The sequence below is a fragment of the Hippocampus comes genome, unplaced genomic scaffold (assembly GCF_001891065.2).
Source record: "Hippocampus comes isolate QL1 unplaced genomic scaffold, H_comes_QL1_v1.1 scaffold7, whole genome shotgun sequence".
Classification (NCBI taxonomy): domain Eukaryota; kingdom Metazoa; phylum Chordata; class Actinopteri; order Syngnathiformes; family Syngnathidae; genus Hippocampus; species Hippocampus comes.
In genome coordinates, this window is record NW_017842060.1 from 1,531,481 (window position 1) to 1,542,556 (window position 11,076).

The 11,076-nt window shown below is 44.0% G+C and overlaps 2 protein-coding genes across 4 annotated transcripts; one reads left to right on the forward strand and one right to left on the reverse strand.

Moving 5' to 3' along the window:
* Nucleotides 1-558: 558 nt before the first annotated feature.
* Nucleotides 559-7,820, forward strand: parn (poly(A)-specific ribonuclease (deadenylation nuclease)). Of its 3 annotated transcripts, none has more exons than XM_019862550.1 (25): nt 559-681; nt 878-955; nt 1,020-1,099; nt 1,181-1,248; nt 1,954-2,035; nt 2,129-2,189; nt 2,398-2,566; nt 2,647-2,709; nt 2,822-2,860; nt 2,940-2,982; nt 3,344-3,424; nt 3,529-3,585; nt 3,668-3,745; nt 3,846-3,889; nt 3,968-4,010; nt 4,312-4,387; nt 4,475-4,585; nt 4,662-4,731; nt 4,827-4,882; nt 5,343-5,429; nt 5,514-5,766; nt 6,846-6,967; nt 7,111-7,153; nt 7,232-7,395; nt 7,469-7,820. In XM_019862550.1, exons 1-25 carry the CDS (start codon nt 663-665, stop codon nt 7,513-7,515), a joined length of 2,034 nt encoding a protein of 677 aa, XP_019718109.1. In that variant the 5' UTR covers nt 559-662; the 3' UTR covers nt 7,516-7,820. The 3 variants fall into 3 exon arrangements, with proteins under 3 accessions (XP_019718109.1, XP_019718111.1, XP_019718110.1); XM_019862552.1 differs by having other exon boundaries at nt 7,114-7,153; XM_019862551.1 differs by having other exon boundaries at nt 3,347-3,424.
* Nucleotides 7,821-8,284: 464 nt separating this feature from the next.
* Nucleotides 8,285-10,984, reverse strand: LOC109511438 (uncharacterized). Its single transcript, XM_019862554.1, has 6 exons — nt 10,814-10,984; nt 10,631-10,723; nt 9,974-10,271; nt 8,818-8,987; nt 8,587-8,696; nt 8,285-8,506 (listed from the first exon to the last, which is right to left on the reverse strand). The coding sequence occupies exons 1-6, from the start codon at nt 10,949-10,951 to the stop codon at nt 8,431-8,433; spliced, it is 885 nt and encodes a 294-aa protein (XP_019718113.1). The 5' UTR covers nt 10,952-10,984; the 3' UTR covers nt 8,285-8,430.
* Between the last annotated feature and the right edge of the window lie 92 nt (nt 10,985-11,076).

The window sequence follows — 11,076 nt, forward strand, 5'->3', positions numbered from 1 at the left end:
GCAGTCAATTTTTAATTGAATGCACATATTTTACGCATTTCGCACTTCTTTGTCGTAGCCCAAAGCCCTTTAAAAAATGACCAGTATTTACCCATTCACAAACATACATATATTCATCCGAAATTTAATTATTAATGTCAACGTCGTTTTGACATTATCATCTAATTCATAAACAACTAGGCGTGCTAAAACATTTCATCCTCACTTGCGCTATATATTCTATCGTCGAGAGAATGTGAGTGTAGCCGGGATTCAAGTTGGCATAAAGTTTTCATTGACGCTCGTCGACTCAATATTACCGTCGTAGTTGTTGTCGTGCATTAAAATAACACAACTCCGTTTTACTTTTAGTTGATTTTGCTGTTAAATTATCTTCCAATTACAGGGCCTTTTAAACTTTTTAAGATCCACATGCGACTTACTTTGGAATCGGGCATCATCCTTCTGACGTCATATCCGTCGTAAAGTTACTTCCCTAAACCTACCTGCTCTGAATCGGCCTCCTCCGGGCCTGCAGCTGGACCCTTCTCTTTCAGTGACGCGTTTTGAGAAGTTCCAAATTCCCAGTGTCACATGAACTCACCTTGAAAAGCCAAACGAGGTCGGCTAGCAACCGTTTTAGCTCTCAGCACCGGCCGAAGGTTCACAGCTATCGCGTCGGGATGGAGGTGACACGCAAATGTAAGTGTTACACGCCAGCCTTTGTATTTTGTCAAACCCACCTCTCACTATTCAAGTTATTGCATAAGCATGCGTATCTTAAAAATGAATAAGCGCGCGACTGCCCCCCTCTGTCGTCGCTAGCGCGTGTGCGAATCGAGCACTCTTGTTCCCTAAGCTAACGCGAAAATTCTCGTTTATCGTTGACAATTTCCAGCTTTTAAAGACTGTTTGATCCTGGTGTACACCGCGATAGAGGAGGCTGACTTTCTTGCCATCGATGGAGAGTTTTCAGGTATGACTAATTGTGTAATTTAAGGTATGTGGTGTGGATGTCAAGCCTTTCGCGTGTTTCCCAGGGATCAGCGATGGACCCAGCGTCAGCGCACTCACCAATGGGCTGGACACGCCGGAGGAACGCTACACCAAGCTTAAAAAGGTGTGCAAGGGGGACGTTTAGACGCCTCTAAATTGCTCCACAGGCTAATCCAATCTCTTCTTTTCTCTTCCCTAAACTAAGCATTCCATGGATTTTCTTCTCTTCCAATTCGGGCTCTGCACTTTCAAGTATGACCAGAAAGACGCCAAGTGAGTGTTTTCCCCATTAGGACTGAATGGGAATAGAAACCTGACTGGATTCTCACCAATTAAATGTATTTTTTTCCCCCTCTGTGGAACCGAACAGTAGCCATGCACTGAAAAACGGAGACCCTAAAGTATGGTGTCGAACTCAAGGTCCGGGGACCAGATCCGGCCTGCCACACCATTTTACGTGGCCCGCAAAAGCATATCACGTGTGTCAACTTGCATGATGCTTGCTAAAATCTCCACCGAAATGTCAAACTGTCATGTGTTATAAGCAACACTGAGATTTTGGGGGGGGGCAATAATTTTGCTACCCTCTTTACACTCACTTGAAGAATAATTGAATAAACTATTATAATTAACTTGTAAACCATTCATTTGTTGTTTGCAAGTCATAATGCAATGAGACAATGAAACATTTTTGTGGTTCCACCTTCATAACGGCCCTCCGAGGGAAGACACAACTCCAAAGTGGCCTGCGACAATGTGTTTGACATCCGTGCCCTGAAATGACATGGCGAAGAAAAAAAATATATAAAAAATTATATGGGGGGGGGTTTTGTGCTCTTTCTGAAATCTCCAGTAAACCTGTTTTAACAGTAATCCTTCATTTTTCCCTCGCGGCACTTTTTATTTTTTATTTATTTTTAAATTTAAACATTGTCAAACAAGTGTGCAAAGCAGTTAACCTGCCATTCTCTCTTGCAGATACGTCACAAAGACTTTTAACTTTTATATATTCCCAAAACCTTTCAACCGGACGTCACCTGACATCAAGTTTATCTGCCAAGTAAATCTGCACTTTTTCCTTTCAAAATTTTATCATCAGCTTCAAGTGACTACTATAGGTCGAGTTATTTTATTTGATTTTTCATGATTTCAGAGTTCCAGTATTGACTTCCTGGCCAGTCAGGGCTTTGACTTCAACAAGGTTTTCTGTCACGGTGAGTGAAATAGCAACGCTTCCAAGCCAGGTCTTTCTGGATAACTGATTCGGCGATTCAGAAAATTTGCCAGATCTGAGCATTACAGCATTCGCTCACACCAGGGTGCCCCTTTGTGGCTCAGATAAAATTTTTTTAATCATGATTTTTGCAATTAATTAAATATAAGTATCGCCCAGTCCTAAAGTCGGATGTGAAACATCAACAGGAATCCCCTACCTGAACCACGAGGAGGAGGCCCAGCTGAGGGAGCAGACGGAGGAGAAGCGAAGCCAGCAGGCCAACGGCGTCGGAACGCCGTCCTACATCTCGCCGTCCTGCTCCAAGGGCCCCGCCCACGTGCCCGACGAGCACAAGGACTTCATCAACAGAGTGGTGTACGTCTTGGACAAAAGCGGCAGCCGAGGCGCCCGACTTGTTCGGTATAATGACTTGCTTCTGACGTTGCCCGACGTAGGGAGAAGGTGGAGGCCCTGTTCTCAAGCACGGAGAAAACAGTCGACCTGGAGCCGTGCACCGGGTAAGCCGACACTTAAACTTGCCCGTTGAGAAGCGATGCGGGCACGAATCCCCACGTGTTTCTATATACATTTGTAGGTCTGATTTTTCATTGAGTTATTTTTCCATCCTAGGTTCCAGAGGAAGTTGATCTACCAAACTCTCAATTGGAAGTGAGTATGTTCTGTCACTTTACTTTTATTGCTTCATTTGTTCAGAGGGATTCATTTGTCTTTTCCTTTTGACTGACAGGTTTCCAAAAGGGCTCCATGTAGAAACCATGGAAATAGACAAGGTAGTGAAACTCAATGTATGTTTACGTTTGCTTGCTTGTGATTTCTACTGGAGCAAAGGAGTCTGGCCAAAAGAAATCAAAATGGAAGTCTTAAAACTGGCTTTGTCATTTTTGTAAGCAGTGGAACTTTATTTTTATTTTATTTATTTTTTGTCCTGAAGTGACAAAAACCAAATCGTACAAAAACCAAAGTAATATTTCGAATGGGAAAGAATGTCTATCCAATTAATACGTTCCATAAACCCAAAAGAAGTACTAGTTTAGCTTCCAGAAAATGCGAGCACCCTGAATGAGTAATGAAATAGTTGCATGAACAGTAAATCCATCCGCAATATTTTATTTATGTATTTTTGTCTTCAAGAAGGACCGCATCATCCAGGTCAGTAAGGTAGATGAGGAGGAGAGGAAGAAGAGAGAGCAGCAGAAATTGGAGAAGGAGCAGGTTGGCAAAAACATGTCCTGAGAAATGACTCTTGCATTAAATCAACATTATATATATATATATTTTTTTGTCTTGTCTTCTCTTATAATACTCCATTCCACCAGATGCAGCTAAATGATGCCGTGGGCTTCTCCCGGGTCATCCACGCCATCTCCAAGTCTGTGAGTCACAATCTTGCATTTCTGGAACTTTGACTTGATGTTTAAAACGTGAGTCTGGATCAACCGGAAACGTTTTTGGCAGGGTAAACTGGTGGTGGGCCACAACATGCTGCTGGACGTGATGCACACCATCCACCAGTTCTACTGCCCCCTGCCCAACGTACGCTGCGCTCTTCGGGATGTTGTCATGGTGTCATTTCTGAACTACTTAACGCACACGCTCTCTCTTCTCTCTTGCTCCCCCCCCCCCCTTTCTCCAGGATCTTCAAGATTTTAAAGAGGTCACCATGTGCGTTTTCCCCAGGTGCGTTTCTTACCCACTTCCTGACGGCAACCGATGCTTTCTGTGTCTGCCTTTTGCATGATTTTTGTCTTCTCGCAGGCTTCTGGACACAAAGTTGATGGCGTCCACTCAGCCCTTTAAGGTGCATCTAAGATTATTTCCGTGACTGTGCGATAGCTGCACATTTTATTTTTGTCAATATCAAAACAAATATATTGAATTCTTAGATGCAAAAAAAAAAATCCTTCATTGATGATGCAAAAGTGTTCACATGCGGTTAAGACCAGTGACAACTTTCAAATTAGCTTCCATCTTGAGGTATGACAGACAGCCTAAAAATGCAGGAATTGCCAAGTTTTCCAGTGAGCAGCTCACACAGCACAAATATGCGGGGCATTAGCGTATGTGGTATTCTATAAAACTCATCTCCGTGCACGTTGCAGGACCTGATCAACAACACGTCTCTGGCCGAGCTGGAGAAGCAGCTGAACGAAAGCCCTTTCAAGGCTCCTCAAATCGGTAAGCGCACGCACATGCTTGCACACGCACACAGTGGCTCTTCACGGATCTGTTTTTTTTGTTGTTGTTGTTTTTTTCCGTCCTAAGAGGCGGCTGAAGGCTTTCCGAGCTACAACACAGCCAAGGAGCAATTGCACGAGGCCGGCTATGACGCCTACATCACCGGACGCTGCTTCATCTCAATGGCCAACTTCCTGGGTAGCGCGACACAACACGGTTCTTCTTAATCAATCGAAGACAACTTTCTCATGAATCACTCCGTTTTTCCCTCCAGGTTCTTTCCTGACGCCACCCAAAGCGTACGTGTCAGCTCACTCCAAACTCATTGAGCCGTTCTACAACAAGTGAGTAATGCCGGTTTCGCCGTGCCTCGCCATTTTTGTATCCGTCGTTTGGCTGCTCGTCCCTTTGGCGACGTTCACCGTTGGTTTGATTCCAGACTTTTCCTGATGAGGATAATAGACATCCCCTACCTCAATATCGCAGGACCAGACTGTGAGTATTACAGCAGCACTCTTCGCTGTACGACACAACATATTTCAAATAAATATGATTGTAATTTTCTGGGGCGGGGGGGGGGACACAAAAAGAAAAATGCATGTGTGTCTGTAAAGGAACCCCAATCCAAAAAAACTATTTGAATTAACACAATGTTGAGTTTGAGGTACAGTCGAACCTCCTTTCATTGTACCCCATTTACGTTTTCAGCCCAATAACGTTCACATTTCAAAGTCCCGCTTTCACGTCATTCATTTGCCGATTTTGCTGACAACGAACACCTTTTAGAACGTAAACTTCACAACGACCAGATTTTTTTTCCTCCACCAAATAGTGAAAAGGCCTTCGTGACAACAAAACTTGGGCAGTGACCTGCTGCCGCGACCGTACTGATGAACAAAATATACAGTGCGGGATTCCCCTCCGTTGCTTATATTGATTGTCTTTGTTGCTCCAGTGCAACCGAAGAGAGACAACGTCCTCTACGTCACCTTCCCCAAAGAATGGAAGACCAGCGACCTCTACCAGCTCTTCAGTGCCTTCGGTAAAGGTCGACGACCACATGATCAGTTCCACGAACAACCCAGTGCGTGTCACTCATGCTCATTTCCTATTCGTGTCTACTCAGGAAACATTCAGGTCTCGTGGGTGGACGACACGTCCGCCTTTGTGTCCCTCAGTCAAACGGACCAGGTGCAAATAGCCATGAACACCAGCCGCTATGCCGAGAGCTACAAGATCCAGACGTACGCCGAGTACATTCAGGGCAGGCAGCAGGAGAAGGAGAAGCAGCCGCCCACTTCCAAGTCCTGGACAGAAGACGGCTGGGTCCAGCCTCACTACCCGGCCTCTGCCACTTCTAGCGGGTTCGGATACCCCAGGTACGACGCCTCTGCTCGCACGTACTTTCCATCGAGCTTTATGTCAAGCACTTCTTACCTGCTCACAAATGGCTTTGTAAATAATCGTAGTAAGCATGAAAGCAACGCCACCTTGTACTTGACACTATGGTCCCTCTTTTACTTCATTTGATACTTTCCTACATGTTTGTAAGACTAAAGGAGGCATAGGAAGCACGAACTTAGCGATAATATTCCATCCTCCTGGTTAAGAGAAACTTTTGCATTGGCGACCCTTGGAGTGGTGGCAGTTAAATCACATTTTACTCAATTCAATTGCATTACGTGGAATATTTTACTATGCTAACTTTGTAGTTATGAGTAGTGAGCATTATGCCATCAAAAGGCTGAATAGTTGGGAAGATGGGCGAGGCCATTTCAAGATTTGAAAACAAATAAGAGCTCTAAAATGAACAGGGAGCCAGAGTAGGAGTTCTGTGCTTCCTCTTCCGAGTAGCAGTCAAGCGGTGAGCAGCATCATTTTGGGCCAACTGGAGACACTTCATGGAGGATTGGCTGACTCCAAAGCCAAGTGCATGACAGTCATCCAGCAGAGATGTGACGAAGGCATGAATTAGTGTTTCAAAGTGTTCTTGAGAAAGGCATGGCTTTACCTTCGCCAGCTGCCACAGATGAAAGAAGCTGGATTTCCATCATTTTTTTGTTTTTGTATGAATTATTTTTGCTCCACGTGCATCACTTTGTATTGAGGGGTGGTTCTTAAGTGCTCGATAAAGACAGTTGTGTTCAAGTGACTTAAGTCAGACTATGCGCTGGTGTCCCCATTTAGTAGAGTCAATTAAATTTCATATTTCCCCCCAAAACTCCCCTTATGCTAAACTGACTAAATCATCTGGTTCTGTCATTGTTTTAGTAGTCGTAGTAAGCATTAAAGTAGTAATCTACTTGGTAAGTGCCATTATATATTCCAGTCCCAATGGGAAAAAAAAACATTGCACTGTACACTTTCCTATATTCTATGGCTGTTTCATTTTGGTTTGGTAATATCTGTCGTATTAGTCGTAAGCATTAAAGCAACATGTCCGTTGTCGTTGTCCCAGAGCTCTGAGGAAGCGCAGCGGCAGTCCCATCCAGGCGGAGCAGGGAAGCGCCGAGGCCGCAGACGGCTGGAGTCACTACTCGTACTCAGACGGCACAGGGAGCAAGAAGATGAAAACTGATGGTGTGTGCTTGTGTTTTCCTTCACAACTGCTGGCCACCTGTTGGCATGCTAATCAGCATTTCACAGGATTTGTTCAAGTCTCGCAAGATCTTCTGAAGTCTGACGGGATTTGCTGATTTGAATATTATTCCGATTGATTACAGAAGTTGTGGAGAGCAAAACGTCAGAGGGATGGCTGAAGACCATGTAAGTCCATCGATTCCATTTTGTCCCTCCTATCGCCTCGGACGCCACTTTGAAATTCGCCCCTACCGCTCCCTGCAGGGACGCTACCCAATCGTCCGGGTCGAGTCCCGTCCCCGAGGAGGAAGTTGCCGCTGATTTGGCAAAAGAGGCCGAGGGGACACTCAGCTGGCGGCAGGCCTCTGCCGCAGCAGCCGTGCCGCCCGCACAGAAAAGTCAGAAGAACAAAAAGAAGAAATCGGAAGGTTTGCTCCTGTTCATCATATTTGCGATGGGAACATTTCTCTTCCTAAATCCCCCGCTTTTCTCCTCATTCAGCTGCTGGAACTTCGTCAGCGTTGTTTGAGGTTCCCGAGGCGTGGTAGCAACAAAGTCGAGAAGCACTCGGGGGCTCGGCGTGCCCAGGAGAGCGCCTGCTCGCTTGCAGGTGCGGACCAGCACACAAACCCCCACAAGCCATAAAGACGGTTCTGCTTTTCCACACTTCATCTTGAATTTCAAACAGTTCTTTTATACTTGTGACGATACCGGAATGGAGCCGGCGCGGTCGGTCCCAATATTATTATTATTTTTTTTACTTGTGTGTTAGCTCAGCTGCCGTAAGGTGAACATGTAGTTTACACCATCAGGGTTCAGCGTAATGTCTATTTAAAAAGCTGTCGGTTTTTTTTGTTTTTTTTTTTAAAGAAACACATATTATGAAATGGTCTTATTTTATCAAACATACAGAAACGGTATCGACAACCACAATGTGATAATTTATTGCTGTGCCGATTTGGACCCTACTGGAGGTGCTTCTGTGTGTCGTTTTTGTACAGATTGTTTGTTTTGTAGTTGTATGACAAATGTGTCAAAATCTATATACATATTTACATTGTTTTGTATGAGGTTCAAAATCCTTCAATATTTCCTTGGAGGGGCGGGGGAGTAGGGAAATGAAAAAAAAAATTAAAGAATTTTCTTACTGTCGCTGCCTACGTCGCTTTGTTTCACACGTTTGTTCTCTTCAGTCATGTTACTTAGGGGTTAGTTTCAACCAGGAAGTGCGGTAACACGACTGGGTTGTAGTTTCATTGGAGAAGTTCACCAAAATGTGCGCCCCCGCTTCCCTCCCTCCAATAATGTCTTGTGCCGTCAAAGGTACTTTCAGATTTATTTTTTCCACTTCTGTACCACAGTTCTATTCTCACGTGTTTTGAAGATGGTCACAGTTTCATCCCCATTTTTGAATTGAGTCTGTTGGACACCGGAAGTGGATGTCCACGACACCGCACGTGCTGTCATGTGAGGGCTTGACTTGACTTCTTACGCTTGATCTCCAAAAGGCACAAACCAGGCGATGGCGGATTATGAGCACTAAGGAGATGAAAAGGGGAGAAAAAAAAGATCACGAGAAAGCTTTGTGTTTCAAAAAAAAAAAAAGATTTGAAAGTGACCTGTTGTGAGCGAGCAGCAGCACCACAGACAAGGTGCATTCTGGGAGAGACCTAAAGACTTTCCCCAGTCGTGTGTCCAGGTTCTTCATCATCCGCTGCAGTGCCGCATCCTTCACGAAAAAAAAAAAACCCAAACGTTTTGGAGTCGGGTTTGACGATATGGTTGAAACGTCACTAGCAAGCGTTCTAGTCTGATACTCTGATAAGTGTAAAGCGAAGTGTATCATGAACCTGAGGAGATTTGTGGTGTGTTTGGCCTCCGAAGTGAATTGGCCCTTCGTGCGGGCTCACACCGCAAGTAGCGTCTGCTGGAGTCAGCGCCGGACATGTCACGTACTTTTCCTGCCAAAGTTCCGCGGAGGAGTCGACAGCCGCCTGTTTCCCCTCAGAATGCGCAAAATCTGTGGAAAAGAAGACCGACAAGCGTTGGCTTTTTTTTGTGACATCACATCCATTGGCATATCTTAGAGTAAAAAAAAAAATTTTACACTTGTGTGTTACGTTTTTACACACACACACACACACACACACACACACACACACACACACTATATTTTACAATAACACGTACAAACCCAATTCTAATATAGTTAGGACATAAAAGCAGAACCCAATGATCACGTTCAACCTGTATTTAATTGAATACACTACAATGACAAGATATTTGAACTGATGATGATTATTCACTTAAAAGAAAAAAGTTTGACTTTGAATTTTACCGCTGCAACGCGTTCCCCAAAAACTGAGACACAGGGTCAGGTTTACCACACTGTTACATTACCTTTTCTTTTGAATATTTAAATATTAGCGTATACATAAATGTAAAAAAAATAGTTGGATAAATATTTTAAAATTTAGATATGAAATGCAGGCCTCAAAAAAATCAGATTTTGAAATATTTTAAAATTGGATAAGAACAAAAGATTTTTGGGCATTTGTGTGATTATGACATGATTATGTTTTATTTTACATGTATTATATTTTGTATGTAGTTACACTTGTTAAGTCTTTCAATTAGAAAAAATGAGTTACAATTGCACGTTTTATATTTTAAAAATTCATGAACATAAAACAGATTTTTTTCTATTTTACAAATCCACAATACAAATAAAACATATAAATAAGAGCAAATCAATGTATTTCTTTGGGATGTATTTGAATTAAGAACATTGTTTTACAAAATTTTGAAAATTGTATCACATTTTAATTGAAAAAATAGTCAAAAATGATTTCTTAATGTTAAGTTGTATCACTCCATCGTGACCTTTTTTTGTGGCTGCACCACTTATAGGACAGTGATAAGAAAATCCCTACATGACAACTTGGCGAAAATGTTACTTCCAAGGGAGAAAAAAAATGTTGCTATTGTCGTGTTTCCGCCACTCACGTATGTAGGCATAATTGGGCTCCATTTCAGGTTCGTCCATCAACGCGACCCTTTCCACGACTCCGAAGCGGCCAAACGTCTTCGTCAGCGTCTCATCGCTCAGCTTGCACTTTTTGATGGGAAGCGACACGGATGGGCAGCTGTTCACTGCCAGCTTGCCGTCCGGTGTGTGCCCATTGGCGGTCATGTGACATTTTAGCTTGAGCGCGTAGAGACGGCGCGCGTTGACGGCGTCGCTCATCAGGGCGTCCAGAGTCACGTCAAAATCCAGCGTGGACTCTGTCACCGGCCTCTGAACCTGAGACATACACAATACGTACGCTCGCGTTGTTTTGCTTGAAAAGAATGGAAGTGGTCAAAATTGGGGCCTCTGTTAAACATGCAACTGTAGTGAAAAAAAAAGTAAATTTATTCATGTTGTGCAAAGAAGAATTACAATTTCAAAAAAATTACAAATCCAAAATGCATAAAAAATAAAAAAACAAATGAGTCACCCTTTGATGCTCACGGAACTGAGGTCGTGCATGGCATCACGCAGGTTCAAACTCATTCCCACAGGACGTTGGGAGGTTTTACTGTACTCCAAAAGCAACACTCCAAGATGTTTTTAACTACAATCTGTATTAATGATGACATCTTGCGAGTTGACAAGCTCACCTTCACAGTGTGTCCCTGCACGGTGGCACCGTTTAGCATTTGTAGCGCCAGCGCAGCGGCTTCGAGTAATTCGAACTCCACCACGGCATGAACCTACAGAAAACGGCGAGACAGGACCTTCGATGCAAAACCCGGCAGAGGGGGGTAATATTTCGGTTTTGCGCTTGTGCCTGTACGACGCACCCTGTGTGTGGTTTCCAGCATTTCGACGGCCCTGATTGAGCCGCAGCAGCGGAACAGTCGCCTCACTGCTTTCTCGGAGAAGCCGGCAGGGAGCGGTCCAGCAAACACCACGCACATGTCCTGAAGATACCAGCTCATCTAAAACACCAACAAACACACAGACATGGTGGGAAAACACACACACACACACACACACACACACACACACACACACACACACACACACACACACACACACACACACACACACACACACACACACA

Coding starts and splice junctions, on each gene's coding strand:
- parn (XM_019862550.1), top strand. Junction 4,732..4,826: donor ATTGAGCCGTTCTACAACAA/GTGAGTAATGCC, acceptor GTTTGATTCCAG/ACTTTTCCTGATGAGGATAA. Junction 5,430..5,513: donor CCAGCTCTTCAGTGCCTTCG/GTAAAGGTCGAC, acceptor GTGTCTACTCAG/GAAACATTCAGGTCTCGTGG.
- LOC109511438 (XM_019862554.1), bottom strand. CDS start 10,951: ATGAGCTGGTATCTTCAGGACATGTGCGTGGTGTTTGCTGGACCGCTC. Junction 10,724..10,813: donor TGCTGGAAACCACACACAGG/GTGCGTCGTACA, acceptor CGTTTTCTGTAG/GTTCATGCCGTGGTGGAGTT. Junction 8,988..9,973: donor GCCCAATTATGCCTACATAC/GTGAGTGGCGGA, acceptor TCTTTTCCACAG/ATTTTGCGCATTCTGAGGGG.